We start from the raw sequence: 20574 nt of genomic DNA, 5'->3' as shown, positions 1-20574 counted from the left end.
TGATGGAGTGTTTCGTTCTGGAACGTGGGGCTGACTCTGGCACTCATGTGTCATGTGTATGTTGGATCCAGAGAGAGAGGGGTGGAGAGAGAGAACTGAAGGTTAGCTGAGAACCTCATAAAGATCTCCTGAAGACCAGTGCCACTGTGGTGGAATGTCAGGACAGAGACTGGCTTCACTGAGTCCAGCACCAGAGGAGTTCAGAGTTGAGCTTTCCAAGTGGTAAGGCTTGGGGGATATATTTGCAGAGTGCCTATATCCATCAGGGTGCCCTAGGAAACAGTTCATCTCAGGGAGTTCCAATAATGGCATTTCAGTGAGAAGACAACTTACAGAGGGGTGGGTGTGCCTAGGGGGCATTAAGAGATTGTAAGGAACTGGAGACTAGCAGCAGTGGGAAGAAGCTCTTAACTACCCTGGGGGCTGAAAGGGGAAGGGGAAGGGATAGTGTTGCCAGAGGCCACCAAAAGCTGGGGCCAGGGAGGAGGGGCTGCTGAGCTGGAGCTGAAAGAGTGGGGAAATAGTACCCCAAACTATTTCTCTTCCTGCCTCTCCTCAAATGCTGAGCTCCTACCAGCACCTACCTTGGCAGTAGTCAGCCAGCAGGGGAGCCTGGGGTACAATTCATTGAGGTCATCCAGGGGTGGGGAGGTGGAGGGGGAGATGAAGGCAGAACAGGGTACTCAATGGATCTGGGGCGGGGGTAGGTACAGAAAAGGAATGCCCAGCCTAGTATCATTCAAATTTATAGTGCTTCTTGATACCTCTTTGCCCTACCCTTGAAGATGTTCTTATCTGCAGTCTTCTAGAAAGTATTCAGACAATAAAATCACAGCTGCCATCTTTTAAGCCCTTATTATATACTGGGAAGTTTACATTCGTGAGCTCCTATACTCTTCACACTAACCCTATGGGATATTATTGACTTCAATGTACAGAAAGGGATTAAGAATCAGAGAAATTAAGTAACTAGACCGAAGACACACAGCAAGGCTGGGGTTCCAACTGAGGTCTGTCCATTCCTGAAATTCTAGCACTTGTTCGCTCTGCCCCCTTGCACACTTGATTCTCTTTTGGAGGGAGAGAGAGCATCTGTTTTCCAAGCCACTAAGCTGGGGAGGGCAGGCCTAGCAAAGGAAACGCATGTTCAGAAGCCCAGAGGTGTGAGGGAGCCCGATGGGTTTGAAAAGTACAAATAGCTCTACCTGCCAGGAAATATTAAATTGATAAGAAAGATACTACACATGATCTTAGCTAAAAGACCAAGAAGCCATACCTGTCAGGTAATAAAGTGTAAAGGAGGAGACAGGGCCACAGCATGAAGGCCTACTTTCAATGCAAAGGGGCACTGGGGAATCGTGGATGGTGTAGAGGAGCAGGGCCTCCCCTGGCTGCCTCCTGTCCTCAGTGCTAGGTGGAGAAGGACAGGTTCTAAGATACTTTATGATAGAGAGAGTTAGTGCTACTGTCAGTTAGAAACAATGGTGGCTCCATGGCTTTGTTCCCTGGGGCCCCTTTCCAGCCTGACTAGGCCTTATCTAGGACATTCTTGCCTCAAGTAGATAGTCCTAGGGAAGGACTGTCTGCATTCTCAGTCACAGTCCCCAAAGAAAGAAGCTGCTCAAGGCAGTGATGCAGGGCCCAGGTCATGACCAGCAGCATGGAGAGCAGCACTGTGGATACCCTTCTTGAAAGGAACCTTGCAGATGTTAGAAGGGTCCCAGTCATTGTCCCAGTGTACAAAGAACACAGAGGACCAGGAATATTGCATCTCTGCCCTCAGGTTGCTTATAGGACAATCCCGTACTCCTGGCTAGGAGGTACCAGCCATGCTGGCATTTGACCTCGGTGTCTTACAGAGAGTTAGGAAAACAACTACCATAAGTATTTTAGAGAAGTGTTTAGTATAGAGCTTGAGATCATGGGCTATACCTGAATTCAAGGCCTTCTGCCACTGCCTAGCTGTGTGACTTGGTCAAGTTACTTAACCACTCTGAATCTGGTGTTGTGGGTTCCATTTATTTATTTATTTATTTATTTATTTTTTATGGTGACATTGGTTAACGAAATCCAATAAGTTTCAGCTGTACACTTTAACAGTAACTATGTGTTCACCTCCCATAGTGTGGGCTCCTTTTTGAAAATAGGATAATAGCTACCACCTAAAAAGATACTTGTCACAGAGCTGTCAGATGCAACCCCAGCACAGGACCTGGCACATAGTCAACAGGAGCAGAGATTGTTTTTTACTTCTTTGTTTCCGTGAAGGGCGTCATTAGATTGCCCGTCTTCAGATGTGTCCAGAGCTCACTAAATTATGAATAAATTCACTCACTCAACAGTTAGCAGGCACAGTTTACCTACCAGACGTTGTGGTGGGTATTCAGTGATGAGAACTGACAGTGAGCAGAGGATGCAAACAGATACTCAGAATATAATGTGCTAAGTGTTATCATAGAGATTCCTTCATGTCTCCATAAAGAATGTTTATTGAACATCTGCCAAATGCCCAGCACCGTGCTAGGGAAGACAGATAGAGCCCCATGGCTTCCGTGGAACACAGGCCTATGAAGACAGGCGTGGTCCAAGGAATTATAGGAGAAGTGTGGGGGTTGAAGAATTCCAGGGTGCTGTGGGACCCCGAATATGAACAGTGACAGAGGTGGGGACATAGTGGGGGCTGACCTGCCTTAGGGGTCTGAAAGGCCTCTATGAGGAAGTTGTGTTTAACCAAGGACCCAAGTCAGAAAGGAGCAGGGGTCTATACACTTTGTATAGCAGAGGGAATCACAGAAGGCTCGTGGGATGTGGTAACATTTGGGCTGGTGTTGCGGATTCCTCTGGTAGCAGGCTGCCATGGCCCTAGGGAAGGGCGTGTGTGCGCCTCACCCCAGGGCAAGCCAGGTAACCTCTGTGGTGCCAGACAAAGCCCCCAGGGTTTCCATAGCATGCACTTCCTGGCTCCCTGCCCTTGAAACCTCCTGACACGCAGACTCACGGACGTCCTCCAGAGCAGCCCAGGCCTGAGGCTTGGACAGCCGGGGCGCACTCAACAGAGGAAACAAAATTGCCAAGAAACAGGGGTTTGGGGACCGAAAGGCTCTCATCCAGAACTCCAGGATGAGCAGCTCATCTTTGGAACTGGTGCTGTTACAGCCACCAGGAGGCCATCAAAAGAAAGAAAAAAAAATAGATACTGCATTTTAAATTCCTCTGAACCCTCTTAGAATAAAAATGACAAGGCCGCAGGTCTGGTTGGCTGGAGGGCCGTGGTTAATGGGCTTTGGGGGAATAGTCACTCATGAAGGCAGCTGCTCTGAGCTCTACTCACCCTTTTATTTGCTTTGCTTCACCCCAGAACACACCGGTGGGGACACCCATCTTCATCGTGAACGCCACAGACCCCGACCTGGGTGCAGGAGGCAGCGTCCTTTACTCTTTCCAGCCCCCCTCCCAGTTCTTTGCCATCGACAGCGCCCGCGGCATTGTCACGGTGACCCGGGAGCTGGACTACGAGATCACACAGGCCTACCAGCTCACCGTCAACGCCACGGTGAGTTGCCACACTTGGGCCCCAGGCAACCCAACATGGCCTCCTCCCACCTTCGAACAGAGTGACGGAACATCAACCTAGTACCCTGCTCCTCGAGGTTCTATGATGCTGGTGATAGTAATAATATAATGACAGCTGACATTACTGAGGCTTCGTGCTGTGTCCTTGGCACTGTGCTGAGCACTCAAATGGATTCTCTCCGTTAAACCTCAAAAGAGCCCTGTGTCATAAGTATTATTAAGATACCTGGTATACAGATGAAGAAAACGAGGTACGGGGGCCATTCAGTAACTTGTCCACAGTCCCCCAGAAGCTGGGCTCTAGCACCTGCACTGGTAACTTACCCCACAGGACATTCATAGTGCAGGGACACAGGACAGAGGTGTCACCCTAGCTGTGTCCTGACCATCCAACATGCAAGAGCCAGAGGAGTCCTGGCCACTGCTCTAGAGCGGTGACACTTAACACAGTCGGGTGCTCCCATCTGCGCCAAGCACCATGCTGGGCCCTGGGAATTCCAGGGTGAGTTAGTCAAGAGAGAAATAATTATCCCATTTTGTGGCTGACACTGTTGAGACTCACAGCTAATGAATAGTAGAGCAGCAAGAACCCCCAACTCAGGTTGTATGACACCTAGTCCAATGCCCATGACTGAGTCTCTGTGTCTCTAGAGCATCGCAGCCACTTGCCTTTGTCACCGGCTGTTTGCGAGGGCCTTGGAGACAAGCCAGCCACGTCTTAAAGAGCATCCTAGCCCAGCCCTGCTCTTTCCTGCTCCTGGCCACTGCCTCGAGGCTTAGCTGGAGCCTTCAGCTAGTAGCAGGGCAAGTAGATTTGTTTACAAAGCTCAGGCCAAGAGAAATAAATTACTGGAGTCATTCTTGACTCTCTAGAACCTATTTGCCTGACATGCAGTATCTACCCTGTGGCTCTATGTCACTGCAGTAGGGGCTGCCAGTAGTGCTGGGGGCTCTACTTAGCAGGTCATAGAACCCAGATCTCTGGAAAAGGCACACTAAATGTGTGGAGGATCTGGTTTTGAAAGAAGGGGTTCCTGCATGCTTGGTCAAGACGCAGAGAAGCTATAGGAACCAGGAAATGCAAACTGTCCCTTCGTATCTATCCCACTGGCCCCTGAGGAAGCCACTGCAGATGACCCGGACATTCTTTCCTTCTTCCCCTGTTAAGTGTTAGTATCTGGAGAATGCTGCTGTTTGTAAAACTGACTTCTGGAATGGGGGGCCTCCCGGGGCCAGAATCGCTTTTTGCACACACCCGTACCTTTCCAAACTCCCTTACACTCACACATGAGGTAGTTACCCTCCCACCGCTCTCCATTGGCACACACTTGGGCCCAGAAACGCAGATGCTTGCTTTCTGTCTTGCTATTAACGTGTCCCTGTGGGATAATTTGAATCCACCATAAAAATGGCTTTGATGGGGTAGGGAAGAGACCAGAGTTGGGCATAGGCGAGAATCTAGGTGGCCAGGCCTGTCAAGAAGCCTGGGCTCAAGATGGGATGGGGAATACAGTTAAATTGCTATTAATCTCCCAGCAATCAGGCCTTGAAGTGGTAGGGCAGGAGGGGCTGAGAACCCCACTTATTAATGGCTCTCCCAGCTTATCCACAATTCCCTTTCAGAGCTAGCACTGTGCCCTTGGTCGCTGGGCATTTCCGCAAGGAGATTCTCCTCTGTGGCACTACAGGGAGCAGTGTGGGTTCCCAGCCATCAATGGGTGGGTACCAGGGTGGGGAAAAGTGAGGATTCCCTTGGGAACAAGCTGCTGAGAACCGCAGGCCCCTGAGTGACAGCTGGAACCCTGGTAAGGTGCCTGCCCTGCCAGATATGCCCACTTCCATCCCTTTTCCCCAGTCATGGAGTCAGGGGTGGGCTGGATGGGGGCATCTGTGGCAGGAGCAGGGCTGAAGCCACAGTGTGGGATGGGGAGGGCAGGTACCAGGCTGGACAAAGCCAGCTGCCCACAAAAGCCTGGTGGTGGCAAATCAGAACCACTGGCAGTGTATGCCCAAGAGGTCAAGGGACTTCCTGCCAGGCCTTCCCTCTGGCTATCTGCCTGGTGGTCATTCAAGTCCCTGGCTGAGAGCTCTCATCATGGGCAATCCCCAAGCCTAGGCCGTGGTCTTGGAGCCTGGGATGCTGTCTCCCCTGTGGTCCCTATGCCCAGCTCCTCCTGACTTCACACTCTCCCCTCCATTGCTGCACCCACTTTTCATCCCCGAAGGCCCTCTGCTTACTCCTTGGCTGCCCCTGAGGACTCTTAAAACAATCAGAGTCCATTCTCAAAGGTGCTGCAGCTCTGTCTCTAGTGGGCAGGAGCAGTAACTAGGCTCCTAACGTGCAGAATTGCTCCAAATGCCTTGTATTATTCTGGTCACCCCAGACAAACCAAGACAGGTCTAACCCAAGGACAGTTGCTCCTCAAATCCCAGACCAGAGAATTTAAAAGCCCAAGGATCCACAAAGGTCATTGCATTGAGCCCCTTCATCTCACAGAGAAGGAAATTGAGATCCTAAGAAGGAAAAGAACTTATTTAAAGTGACCCAGCAAGTGAGAGACTGAGCTAGTGTTAGAGCTCCAAATTAAGAGAGTTAAAGGCAGATTTTTATGACAAAAAGACCTGCGTTTGAGTCCTGGATACACATTTAATGGCTGTGTGACTCTGGGCAAGTTACTTAACCTTTCTGAATCTCTGTAAACTCATCTTAATAATGCACACATAATACCTACAAAAGCAAATGAGGTGTCTAGCACATGCCTGGAGTATAATCTGTACTCAGCACGAGGTTGCTATGCTCATCGACTATTGTTATTCAATAGTAGTGGGCTATTGAAGTGGGCTGTGTATTTTAGGGTAATAAAATATAGGCTTTGAGTTTCTGTTCCTGGTGAGCTTTCATGGGACTAAGTTCCCAACTAACTAGGAGTGTTTAAACATTGCCTGCCTGACCACAGAGGGATGGCCTGCACGACCTCTCAGGATTCCTTCCTGGAGTCCCCCCAAATGTCACAGGCCCTGGAGCTCCCCCTGCTGGTTCAACTGGAAAAGTTGCTTGATCAATAAACCCAAAATGCAGAGCAGAGGGATGCAGGTCCTAGAGTAGCCCGCTATGGAGTCAAAGGGCCATTCTTCTAAGGAAGCCCCATTCTAGTCAGTCCCTTGCTGCCCCAACGATTAGAGGGGGCAGGAAGTGGGCATGGAGAAGGGCAATAGGATTCACCCTGGCTGAATCCAGGGAAGGAGCTAAAGACAGCTCCATCTTTTACCCCAAGCCAGTCATCCCACCCACAGATGTCCAGGGTGGTCAGGCCTAGGCCAGGCTAGGGGCAGGAGATTGAGTTCTACTCCAGCCCTGCTTTGTGACATTGGATAAGCCACTTTCCACTGGGCCTTGGAGACCTTGTATGTGTTCTTAGATCACTGCGGGTTCTTGAGTTCCTGCACTTCCGCACATTAATGCCCTTCCCTGTGAGAGTGTGGGAGGGCATGTGTACATATGCACACACATGTTTGTGCACATGGGTGTGATGCGTGTGCAGGCGTGTGTGTTGTGTACATGTGTGTATCTCTACAACATCACTTAACCTAAGACTATGTACTTTTGTCCTCTAAGGATCAAGACAAGACAAGGCCTCTGTCCACTCTGGCCAACTTGGCCATCATCATCACAGATGTCCAAGACATGGACCCCATCTTCATCAACCTGCCTTACAGCACCAACATCTATGAGCATTCTCCTCCGGTAAGACCCTTGCTGGGCCTATGGGACATAGGAATTGGGGCCTTGTTTAATGGGACAGGCTCCTCTTTGTCATTTCTTACTCTTCCCAGTCCCTATGTATGATGTGATGGGTGTCCCAGCACAGGAAAAACCCAACCCCCTCTACACATGCCACCTCACCCCGCTTCAACCCTGGAGGGCTCTAAGTAGCAAAGAACAAGGGCTTGATAATACATGTGAAGGGGAGCATTGCAAAAAGATTTATGTGGGGTGATGGGGACACTCTGCCTGAGCTAGAGAGTGGATTTGGACTCAGCCAGGCTCACTGAAACATCAGTGTGGCTCAGCCATGTCCCATATAGGCCAATAGGTCAATCTGCCTCTCCCACCAACAAACACCACTCAGGATGGCAGCAGCTTGCCCTCCGCTCCGCAGGCCCTCCCAGACTTGATTCTTCCTTAAGAGCTCCCAGCTCCAGCTACCCCTCCTAACTGCTTAGGCTTTGGGTTTCTCAAGTACCTATCTTTAAGAGAGACACCTGATTAGTTATGCTCATGATTTTGTGTCATGTGACAAGGTCATTGGTCACCAGCCAGCCTGTAGATTGGCTACCCTTGGGCCACGTGTCCACTTCTGACTAGGTGTCTTTAATAACAAAACACATGCTACTGCCCACTCAGCTATGGTCCAGGCAGGCAGTGACAAGCATTCTTACTTGATAGCCATCCATACTTTTATGCAAACTGGAATAAAACGCCTGCTCTGAGCTGATAAATTAGAAAAAAGATTGCTCCTCTGGGCAGAGGCAACCCCTTGGGGAGCAGCTTGGGGAGCAGCTCTTGTGGAGAGAAAAACATGCCCTTCCTTTTGAGGGAACTTAGCGTGCTTAGAGGAAGGACACACAGCTTTGAGAGCAAAGTGGAGCACCCACCTGAACAAGTGGAGGTTCCAGGCTCCACTTTCACATCTGTACAGGCTCCACCTGCACATCTGTACAGGCTCACAGAATTGAGCACAAGTGGGAGGCAGGCTTCCCTTGACCAGGGTGCAGACCATGCCCCTGAGCCACCACGGGCCAAGGAAGCCTGACCTCTAGTTTGGGGACTGTGGTCTGTCCTGAGCATTGGCATGCCTGAAGTCTCCAGGTGTGTAGGAGTACCCACTTCTTTCTTGGGCCCAGGTTATGGAGTAGGGGGTCTAACAAGCAGGATGCTTCTTGGCCTCCTGTTTCCGGGATCTGACGCTGCTTCGAGAGTAGAGGGGAATGTCTGACTGGCCCCTGCCCCAGCCTTCTCTTTCTTGGTGGTCCATGGACAGCAGGAGCTCCCGCTTTTGAGACTGAAGAACGTCTGCCCCAAACCTCTTTGCTAAGGCCACATCTTCTCAGCCCATGCAGGCTTTCCCTGACCTTTTAGATGAATCTGGTACTCCCATCTGTCCTTGGCCCCTGGACATCCCCATCTTAGCGCTCAGTGCTCCTAAGCAGCTTATTCAGCCTCTGCTTTCCTGATAGACTGGAAGCATAGCTCAGCAGGGATGGGGTCTGCTGTGGGGATAGCACAGCTCAGGTGCTCAGGAAGTGTTTATGGAATGAATAAATGAATGAATGAATGAATGAATGAATAGATGCCCTGGTCAGACCAGCTCTGGCTTCATCCTCACTGGCCTGCAGACATAGCCATCCCTCTCCCTTTTCTCTAGTAGAACTGACTCTCTCTGTGCTGAGAATTTACCACTAAATTATAGTCACATCTGTAATGTTCACTGATGTGTGAGTGGGTCACTTTAGACCTCCCAATAATCAAGAGAGCTGAGTCTCTGGACCTGGCTGCAGGCTTCCTATGGGTCTCCCAGGACTTCCTGTCCAGGGCTGAGTGCAAAGAAGATGGGCAAAGCCAACTTTTTGATCAAAGTAAGGATGTGATGGTGGCCAAGCAGCCCAAGAAACTCGGAGCAGGACCCTACACAGCCATGCACTCACCTTGGCCAAATCACACACTCTCTGGACCGCTTCGTCATTGGGAAACTGGGGCTAATAATGTCTACAACAGTGCCTCTTGCATCTGAGAGTTTTAAGGCCTGGAGATAGCACACTCCGGTAAAGCACCCGGCAAGTGCCAGCACTGCAGACATTCAATCACGGTGATTATGAGTCGGCCAGTCAGTCAGTCAGAGGAGTTGGATTGGGCCGGGGGTCCCAGCTTCAGCTTCATCTCAGAGAACTGATAGTCAGAAAGAGGCTTATTGGCAATGTGAGTGTCCTCTAAGACCCTTCAGTTTGGTTTTTCTGTCATCCCTAGATCATAGCCGATATTGTTTCAGATCTGCAGATTTCTGAGTTTGTCCATTCATTCATTCTATGTTTCATTCTTTTATCCATCCACTAGACATCTATTAAATCCCTCCTGTGGGCAGGGCCTTGTGCTAAGCTACACCCTCTCCTCTCCAGATAATTCCACAGGCTCCAGCCAGGGTGACCCCTCAGCCCAAGAAAATGGGGAGACTTGCTCTCCTTAGCTCCTGCTCTCCTGATCCTCTGTTTCTTAGCATCTGATATATTCTCTCAGGCTCAGAGACCCTGACATCTCTTTGCCTTGCCAAGGTTGTCCTTTTGGCCCCACAAGACCACTGAAGCTTTCTTTCCTTACTAAAGGAAGTAAGTAGGGGTTCGGGGCTTCCCTGGGTGCTCGCCTGGCTCCCCCAGTGCCACAGACTCATCTCCACATCCACACTTGCAATGAGCCTTCCAGCGTCTACCCTTTTTGCTTATTCCTTGGCTGCCCTTGATCCCCTACAAACTGATCCCCATACACCCCAAGCCCAATTTTTTCAGGCCTCTAATTAGTTTCCATTCCTTGATCCAGGCTCTCTATGCCCCTTTACAGTGTGTAACCTTGATTTAACATAGTACTTCCCGGGCCTGGCTGGGGCTGAGAGCACCACGGCCTGTTTAGCCTCCCAGGCTGGAAGACCCAGGCATCCCCATTCCCGCCTTGCCACTGTTGGCCCAGGGTCTCTATTCGAACCCTTGCCCACTCTCCCTCATTCCTCCTCTTTATCTGGCGGCTCCCAGCATGTATGCCTCTCCCTATCAGTGTATCAGGCCAGCATGCCTCATCTAAAGTGTATATATTACCTAATAAAATCCTTCTTATTTGGGATTATTGCATCAAATTTTAATTTCCTCACTCGAGCAGCAGCATGTCGGCCTGCCCGTCAGTGAAGGACCGATAGAAGGTGAAAAGAGCGGATAAACTGCACAAATTACTGCCAGCTGATGCCTATCAGCCCTTTGACTGGAATTGACTGGAATTAAGAACTGAGAAATAGGATTTTCTGCCTCAGAATCTGCTGTGGCAGCTCTTGTCGGAAGTCCCCTTCAGCCTCCACCGGCCTCCCCCTAAAGGCACCTCCCATTCCTGAAGCAAACTGCATGTCCACTTTCAAGTCCTTAATCCTGTTGTGGAAGTGGGGGAAAGGCAGTCCCAGCTGAGCCGGCAGGGAGGGAGGTGGACCAGGACCCCTGAAGCCGGGTAGAGCCTAGCTGGGTTCTGGCTTCAGCCGCTCTTCTGGCCAGCTTCTTTGGAAGGAAGCAGGCCGCAGAAAAAAGGGGGACACATATTTTTTGCTGGAGAAGTCCCAGCTCCTCTCAACTTTGTCCCAACGTCCCTTCCTGGTATCAAGCCTCATAGTCTGGGGCTGCCTCACGCACCCACCCAAGCCCATGCCAACATAGCCCTCCATTCCCTACTCACCTTAGCCACTCAGCACACCTTGTGACTCTGAGCAAATCCCTGAACCCTCCGAGCCTGTTTCCGCACATATACCCTCACCGTGGGGATTCGTGAGGAAAAAATGAGTGAACCTATATTGGGTGCCCAGCACAGTGTTTGGTGCATGGTAGGTGCTCACCAAATGCTGGCTCTCTCCTGTGGGCTATTAGCTGTCTTCTTTATAAATTCTAAGGAAGTGCCTTACCTCTAGGGTGGGAATTATCAATCTGGGGTGCTGGGGAGTCTGAATTTGCTGACATTGTTTGGAACGTCACATGTGTACTGTCTGGAAAGAGGCACCTTGGCTTTCTTCTGATGCTCACAGTGATTCCAGGCCCCAGTGAATGGCTGCAGTCACTTTTACAGCATTTGCTGTGTACTAGGTGCTGTTCCAAGTGCTTTACCTGTATCAATTGCCGAGGGATGGGAACTGTTATTAAGACCCATTTTATAGATGGGTAAAACAAGGCAGCTAGAGGTTGAGTAACTCAGAGGATTCAAACCAAGGCAGTCTGGCAAGAGTCAAACCCTTACTCCCCTGACTGTGCTGTTCTTCCCACCAGAGTCAGGACCCCACAGGCCTATGTACCTTTTACCTTTCTAGGGGGATCCTATTTCCCAACAGGCCTCCTCCTTGCCATGTGGGTTCTCGTGAGGGGAAAAAGCCCATGTCAGAGTGAGCCCCATCTCTAGACCTCCTGAGCCTGCCCACCTGCTCTCCTTGCAAGTGCCCCTGGTAAGGGGCCCAGCTCCGGGTCAGGCAGAGGCCTCACTTCATCTCCTCATCTTTGGAAATAAGTTTCAGTATATTGAAAGTATAATCACTGAGACTCAGAAACAAAAGCCAATAGGTTCCCAAGAGCCCCCATTCCTCCTCGTTAATTCCTTCTCATAACATTTCCAGTCTTTTTGGCTGCACTTGTATTAAAAGCTCAGGATTTTATTAAAAATGGATTTATTTACCCAAAAAGAGATGAAACCCAAACTTTGACAGGAGCCTTTTAGATCTGACTTTGTAGAGGCTCAGGTGTGGCTCTTCCCGAGGAGAGCCAGCCTCCTTGTCGTCTGGACCTCTTGCCTGCTGGCCCCTCTGAGCCCCGCCCACCCAGGAGGACTCCAGGCAGCCCAGAGCAGGAGTGCCTGGGGGCAGATGCACGAAGGGCCACTAAGTCCACTCTTTGCACAGGCCAGCACTGTCCACCACCCCAATCCCTCAGTTCTTTAGCTGACCAGGGGCAGCCCAGAGATCCTTCTGCCAGGATACATGTGGGGCCCACCCCAGATGAGAGTTGTCCTGGTGTCCAGAAAGCCCATCCCAGCAATTGGAACCTCGGGCCAGAGTCCTGCACCCTCAGGACTTCCTCCTGGGGACAAATCCAAGCCTCTCCTAAGTGAGAAATAACCCCAGGAAGGGCAGACTACAAAAAGAGAGCCCCTTATAAGGTGATATTGGAGAACAGTAGTGTAGACCCTTCAAGTCTAATGCAGTACTTCCTAAAGGACCTCCCACGGACCCCTGGGTCTGGGGCTGTTAACAGATGTTACGTGAAAGAGTCTGTCTTCAGATCAGCAAGCCTAGGGACAAAACTTAGCAGGTTTCTTTACCACTTTCTTTATTACTTTCAGGAGACCTAACCATACTGACATCCATTGTGCATCTCCTCGGGTGGGATGGGTAGGTACGTTTTCCAAATTTGATGTGAGTTAATGCTCGTAAAGTGCTTAGACTAGTGCCTGGCATACAGCAACAATTTCCATGAATGACAGTTATTATAACAGAACCTGTTGCAGAAGAAGCATCACCTGGCAGGCAAGAGCGTTTTGGAGCCAAAGTACCTGAGTTTGAATCTTGGCTTCACCATTCACTTGGAAAGGCTGCTTAACTCTTGTTCCTCAGTATTTTCTTCTGTAAAATGAGGCTGTCTCGTGAGGTAGTTGTGAGGGTGAAATGAGTTAGTACATAAAAAGTGTTTGCAGCAGCACCAGGCACAGCGTGAGTGCTCGAGATAGGACAGCTTCTGCTGCAGCTGGTAGTTCACAGTCTCTGGCACAACTTGGGTCCTCAGAATTCACTTCGTGCGATGCTCATTTAACGGCATCTTTCTCTGACTTCTTCGAAACGGTATGTTTCCCCCAGAAGATCTAGCCAGAGCTCCTATCCCCAGTGGAAGGGGCCCAATGGAGGGAGCCTGACCTGCTTTCTGGAAGGTCTTGACCTCTGGACTGTGTCCATCTATCTACGGGAGACGTTTCTCCTAGAATATTCTTACCTTCCCTCAGCCAAACCTAGAGGTGTTCTGGATTGCTGTACACCTGGGCCCAGGAGAGGATGGAGTGACAGCTGTGCAGGGACAGCTGCGTGGGGAGAATGAGGTAATGGACACCACTTCTGTGTCCTGGCAGCAAGACCAGGTGGAATTAAAGGAGAGGTACCTTGCACCCCAGGACCCCACCCTCCAGCTCGGAGGTCCTGCATGTCAGGGAACAAGCCTCTTGCCACAGGAGAAGGTGCGCAGATGGGTGTAGAGGATGCAGCCTGAGGGCTTCAGCCTCCAGCTGATGAATGGGTGAGAGACATCAAGACCATAGGCCCTTCATTATGCATACAGATGCCAGGGTAGATATTTCTCTAGGGGATGGGAACAGGGCTGTCCTGCTGTCCATCATCCAGGGAAAACTGCAGCCTGGGCCAGGACCTGAGGCAGGCATGGTGGGGTGGGCAGGCATGGCAGGCTAGACAACGGTATGATAGGGCCTGGAAAGCAAGGCGAAGGTTGCCCTGAGCAAGGGGCAACTCGGCAAGTGGTGGTGGTGGTGGTGACCTTAGGATCCTTTCATTTGTCCATTTATTTATTCAATCGATCAACCAATCAATTCAATGATATTTGAATGTACCCGTTATACTCCAGGATCTCTTCCTAGAGAGTCCGTTGCTTTCAGCCTCTGCTTCCTCTTAGTTTTCTCTCCCTGGCAAACTCCTACTCATTCTTCATAACCCACCCTAAATCTTGCCATCTGTACAACCCTTTGCCAGCTCCTCCAGGTGGACTTCTGCACTTTGGGATACATTTCTGCATCTCAGCACGCCCATATGTGTATGGCAGTGTCTGTGCATATGTCCTTGACCCTTTGCTGTAGACTGTGTGCTCCCTAAGAGCAGAGACCCCTGCATATCCATCCTGGTAGTCCCAACTCCTGGCCTCTTCTCTCCCAGCTACAGAAAGAATGAGGTATGAGACTGAGCCATTTGAGGCAGTGCCCCAGGCGGTTCAACGTGCCAGTTGCGCTGCTGGATAAGGCATGTATCATAGGGCTGTGGTAGCCTCCAGGGCTGCCACTGTCATTCCTGGAGATACTTGCTTTAAGGATTTATGATACTTTCATTCATAGCGTAATTGATGGGTGATGTTCTTTATTCAGGTCCTACTGAAATCAAATTCCCAAGGTTTTTGTTGTTATTCATATTAAGGTGGGCAAACTGAGACCAGAGAGATGCAACAGGCTTCCTGAGGTCACACAGCAATTTGATGGGTGGTTGAGATAGAGACCAGATCTCTTGTCCTCCTGCCAGATGCTCCCTCATCAGCTCTTCTTTCTTGGGTGGTTCAACCGAATGAGAGGAAAGAGATAGAGGAACGGGGAATAAGCACATCAGCAAGATTGGGCTTCTACAAAGGACACAGGTGTTTGCCTGGGGGCTTTAGTGTGTGTCCCAGGGATGATGGGGGCAGCCGAGGCCTAAGCACTCGGCACCTACTTCCTAGACTGGCCTTGAAGCAGGGCGTCCACCTGGGGAATGAAGTTGTGGATGCCAGGATAGCTACAAAGAAAGAAGCAGCCCAGGGGCTGGGCAAACAAACTCAAGTCCCTCCTCTCTCCCACCCAGGGCACGACTGTGCGTATTATCACCGCCATCGATCAAGATAAAGGACGTCCCCGGGGGATTGGCTACACCATTGTCTCAGGTAAGGCCTAGGCTGTCCTTCGTCCCCCACCACCACCCTAAAAGAGCCACTGTAGGAGTATCAGGCTCTGTGGGGCTACAGAGAGGTCCATGAGTGAATGTGATACAAAGGGACCTGCCCCCCGGAACAACTCTGGCCAAAGGACCCAGAAAAGGGACTTATTGCGTGAAGAAAAAAGGAGCAGGGGAGGAGGAGGAGGAGCTTGGGATGAGGCTAAGATGTCTGGGGACTGCTTGGGTGGTGCTAGGAGCCAGGAGCTTGTGACGCTGTCCAAGGTCTGAGGCATCTGGGCACTTAGGGGCTCTGAGCCTGGGCCATTGGCGACTCCCACCTAACCTCCTGTAGTACTCTGCGTTTTGTTTTTCTTTTCTTACTCAACAAAAAAGCAGCAGTTTCGACATCATTTTAGAATGAATAGAGCTGCAACTTCGGCTAATTTCATGTTCTTTTCACATTTCTGACCATTAGAAATTTATGTGTCATCTGGAATGTAGTGGGGGAACCACCTAAGCCCTCCTCTCCCACTTGCTCTCTTGGTTGAACAGAATAGTGACCAAATGCAGAGAAGGTTCTGGGTGATGGGATCCCTGACCCATGTCCCCACTCAAAGACTGATGAAGTAGCAGCTCCGTTTGACTGTCCCAGGGCTAGTTACTTTGGAGCAAGGGAGCTGGTGAGATCATCTGGAATGTAGTGGGGGAACCACCTAAGCCCTCCTCTCCCACTTGCTCTCTTGGTTGAACAGAATAGTGACCAAATGCAGAGAAGGTTCTGGGTGATGGGATCCCTGACCCATGTCCCCACTCAAAGACTGATGAAGTAGCAGCTCCGTTTGACTGTCCCAGGGCTAGTTACTTTGGAGCAAGGGAGCTAGTTACTTTGGGTCCATGAGAAGCTGCTCACTCACACACAGACACTGTCCCTGTCCCTGTCCCTGTCCTCCAACCCCTACCCATACATGGCCTACCTGCTCTGCCCACTAGTCAATGAAGGGTCAGCCTGGTGCACCTGGCCAGGCCAGACTGATGACCAGAAGGATGGCCAGCCATCAGGCTAACATCCACCCCATCGCACCTCCCTACCACACTCCAAGGACAGGGAATGGCGTTTTGGGGGCATTTACTTCCTTAAGCTCAAGAGACACCAAGGTGTAACAATCAAGAACATAAAGATGGAGTCTTGAGCATATCGCTGTGGATAAGTTTCTCATTCATAAGATGGGAGCAATAAGAATGCCTACCTTGGGTGGTTTGAAAGTCAGAAGACTAAATATATGTAAAGAGCTTAATTAATGTATGTAAGGTACCTTGTAAGTGTTAACTTTTATTATTACTATTATTGTTGTTATTATTGTTATTACTGCTAGTAGCTAATGATAGATACCCTTGGGAGCCTGGGGTTTAGCTGGTGGGAGGGAGGCCCCCTCACCTCTTTGAAAGTACAGGAAATTAGGAGTATTACAGGATCCCTATAAACTGCAGCTGCTGACATGACTATTATTGTGTCTCTAAGCCCAGGGGCCCAGAATGTAGATCAAATGCCAGACAGGATCATGTGCAGAGCAGCAGCAGTGCAGGTTTGGGCCTCTGTTCTCTCCATCCCACTTCCCCATTCTGATGCTCAGCACAGTGTAAACATGTACTTGTACTTGTGGAATGAGTGAATGAATGTGCAAATGAATGAATGAATGAATGTCACTCTAAGTTAGTGGGTTTTCAAACTCCAGTATGCCCAAGAATCTCTGGGGTTCCTACCAAAAATGCAGAGTCCTTGGCACCCATGGAGATGCTCATTCTGCAGGACTAAGGTGGGGACCAGGCATGGTCTTTAATCACAGTGCCCCAAGCGGTTCAAATGCAGGAGGTCCTTAGGCCAGGATGTGGGAAAACCAGTCCTAGGAAGGAAGCCGTTCTGTAGGAAGGCAGAGTCCCCTGGGATTGGGAGGCCTCTCCTGGTAAACAGAGGAAGAGGGTGGCCCAGACTGCTACTGGTCTCTTTCATGAGTTTTTCAAACTGGGAAGCAAAGCAAGTGCCTCCCAGTGACAAGGGGCTTATGCTGGAGATCAGAGGGAACACCAGTGAGCCCCAAGGGTGATGGAATCAGGGAGCCAGAATAAGGTGGCAGTATGAATGAGCACTTGGCTGGGTGGGGGATTGTCTTTATCTCATTGCCTCTGGGCTGATTCCAGACATACCCCAGCCTGGATCGGAGTAGGGAGCAGGGAGCCAGGATCTGGCCTGAGGTCATGGCCAGTCCAGAAATTCCTACAATGACTCTGGGAGGTCATCCTCCAGAGCATTGGTCCATTCCAGGTCTATACTGGGTTCCAGACCACCAGCCCCAGACCCTCAGGTCCTCTCCAGCCTTCAAAGATAGCCTCAGCCAGCTCTACCTCCTCACCCCCACCCCTTGGAGCAGGAGGCTAAAGGGTGGAGCTGAACCTCCAGTGTCTGGGCTGGGCTTGGAGATTAGAGTCTAGGGACAATTGCTTGGGGCAGTATTCTATGAGATTTCCAGGGACATAGTCTCCTGGACCAGGTTCACAAGTGTAAACAGGATGAGAAAGGAGACCCCAAATGTGAAACGACAAGTAGGGGATGTATGTGAAGGCGGGGGCAGGAGGCAGAAACTTCTCGAAGGCCTGGAGCACTTAACACAGCTTTATAGGATTCCCACTGCCAGCACAGATGTGCCTTGAGGGCTTTTAGAAAGGATGACAAATGGGTTTCCTCTCATATGCCAACTTTGATTGATTGGTAATGGCTGCCTAAAGAGGACCGTGAAGTCTAACGGGCTCAGTGCAGTATTTAATTGGCAGAGTCTCCTATGGGTGTGGAAAGGGAGAGGGCAGCACCTGTGGCACATATTTGCTCTCCTTGGTAAGATAGCACTTGGACCACACATGCAGGGTGGCCTTTATGGTCCTTGTATTTGTCGCCACCTGACCCCACCCAAATCTTTTCAGATAGCTTAAGGAAAGGGCAGACCTTCTCTCTTTCTTCCCTTCCCATCCTGAGCACCTGGCTCACTTGGCTGCCCACCCACCTGTTCCCACCCACCCATCTCCTCTGGCCCTGGGCTGGCATTGTCTCCCTGCAAACCAGCCTCAGTGTGGGTCTAAAGCAGGCAAACGGGCAGTAGGGCACAGTCCCCAGGGGAGCAGTTGGCAGAAGGTTAGAACTTGGCCTCATCCCTACTTCCCTCAGCCAGTGTAGACACTGCTACAAAGAATACTGTCTGACAAGTGCCTGATCTCACATACCTGCCTCTCTCATGACACTAAGTCCCAGCCTTTTACTGGGAGATTTGGCCAGTGCCTGTTTGCCTTGAAGCAGGAAGAGAAGATGCCCCAAAAGGGCACTTTATGCTGACTGCCCCCAAGCTGGCCCTGAGTGCTTCAGCTCTAGGTGCTTTGAAATCATTTTCATTTGAAAGACTGAATGGACGGAGGGCCTCTGGGGCTCCCAGAGCCAGGTGCAAGTGCTGAGGGCCACTTTGGGTGGCCAAATCTCTGGGTGCTTCCAGAGCCTGAGCAGGGGCTGCCTCAGACAGCACATGGGTGGACACAGGCCTGAGCCCACAGTGATCCACGGCACATGGTTAACCTGTCCAGCTCCCTGTGGCCTCGTACCCTCTGGGCTGTTTATCAGCCCTGCAGCTAGGGGATTTATGACTGCACACCAGTGCTTTACCCATTACTAATGACCCCTCTGTTTTGCCAAGAACAAAGAGGCCTTCAGAGGTAAGTTACAGCTTCATTGCCATCAATTTGTTCTCAGCCTCTTGTGGCCAATCTGAGACTGAAGAATGACAAGGTTCTTTTCCACAGAGGACCTGGCATGGACTCCATCCTTTCCCTGGGCCTATGCCTGTCCTGATACTCACCAAGGGCATCACTTCCTCTGGAGCCATAATGGTGCTGCAGCCTTCATCTCCAAGAGCCAGCCTAGCCTGTGGTCTGAACAGAGACTCTCCTCTGCCAGACAAAGCCATTCTTGCTTCAGGGGACAGCCATGCCCCACTTTACCACAGAGCACTGGAGTTGGAGTCCAGAGTTGTGGGTTTGAGGTCCAGCCTGCCACCTACATCAGTGTGTCCACACAAGGCATTTAACATCATAATTTTCATCCAGGAAACACCGTGAATCATCTCTAAGGCAGATAAGATGGTGCCAGAGAGACTCTAAAGAGCCATAAAATATTAAGCATTATTATCAAGGAAAGATCAGGGCCAAGGGTCCTTGGGAGTCCTATTCACTCATTTCTTCCTTCACTCACTTAAGGAGAGAAGTGATTGAGAGTGCAAGCTCTAGGGCCACTGTCAAGGGTGGTGACCACTAACTGTGCTGGCCAATACAGTTGCCCATGTGGCTATGGAGCACCTGAAATATGGCGAGTCTGCCTTGAGATGTGCTGTAAATGTAACCCACAGGATTTTGAAGACTTAGTATGCAAAATACATTGTAAAATATCTCATTAATATGTCTTATATTGATGACATGTTGAAATGATATTTTAGATACACTGGGCTAAATACAACATATTATTAAAATTAATTCACATATTTATTTTTTCTTTTAATGTGGCTACTAGAGAATTTAAAATAATACATGTGGCTCACATTCTATTTCTTTGGGAAGCTCTATTTCTATTCCCAACTTAGACTGCCTCAGCTTGCCTTCTACCATTGACCAGCTGTGTAACCTGAGCATCAGTTTTCCAATCGGTAAATGAAGGTAATAATAGCCCATGACTCACAGGGATGCTATGAAGATTCAGTGAACTAAGATGTGTTAGCACTTAGAAGAATGCCTGTATTTACAGTAAATGCTCTACAAAAAGGACTCTTGCTATCCACCCACGGTGGGTTGAGGGTCTTCTCTGGGCCAAGAGCCATACTAATGTCCTGAGAGCTGACTGGGTGTGGGGGGTGGTGAGGCACCTTCTCAACTTCAGGAACCTGCAGTGCAGCCAGGGAGACAGACCGCGATGCCCTGGTGGGTGGAATACTGTGAAGAGAAGCGCGGGCTATGTTGATAATTGACGTGAAGTGATGGCTCCCAGTCCGATAGACCGTTCTCTCTACTTTTGCATGTGTTAGAAAATATCTTTTATAAGAAATGAGAAAGAATTCATGGGAGAGGACCCCTTTCCCAGCCATCACTGGGGTGGGGAGACTCACAGAGCATCTAATTCACCCACTGACTGGTGATTGAGAACTAGCAGGGAATTGTGGAGGGAGGGTCTTTTTCAGGCCGAAAGGTCAGTGTGTACCAAGATCCGAGAGTAAGAGAGTGTGGCATGTCCATAGAGTGGTTGAATACAGCATGTAAGGGAGGCCATGGGGAGAGGAGGCCACAGAGGGAAGCAGAGCCCCGCCATGCAGGGTGTGGAATGCTCAGCTCAGGAGAATGCCAGGCCTCGGCCCTGAGGGCTGTAGGAGCCAGGTCAACAGGGGAGGGATGTGGTCGGAGTGCAATGTATGAAGCTCACTGTGGTCAGATTGGAGCCAGTGGGTTGGAGGAGGGCAGGAGTGAG

General features: G+C 50.3%; 1 protein-coding gene and 1 pseudogene across 1 annotated transcript in view; one reads left to right on the top strand and one right to left on the bottom strand.

Annotated features, from left to right (window-relative positions):
• LOC102896542 (cadherin-23) overlaps positions 1-20574 on the top strand; it is a 320558-nt gene that overhangs the window by 157573 nt on the left and 142411 nt on the right. The window contains exons 7-9 of the mRNA XM_025049321.1: positions 3359-3553; positions 7190-7318; positions 14958-15036. Of these exons, the coding sequence (XP_024905089.1) occupies positions 3359-3553; positions 7190-7318; positions 14958-15036 (403 nt within the window). The remainder of the gene's footprint in view (positions 1-3358; positions 3554-7189; positions 7319-14957; positions 15037-20574) is intronic.
• Positions 1159-1274, bottom strand: LOC112482793 (annotated as a pseudogene).

This window comes from Pteropus alecto, unplaced genomic scaffold, assembly GCF_000325575.1.
Source record: "Pteropus alecto unplaced genomic scaffold, ASM32557v1 scaffold155, whole genome shotgun sequence".
NCBI lineage: Eukaryota > Metazoa > Chordata > Mammalia > Chiroptera > Pteropodidae > Pteropus > Pteropus alecto.
This window is presented reverse-complemented; position numbering and strand designations above follow the sequence as displayed.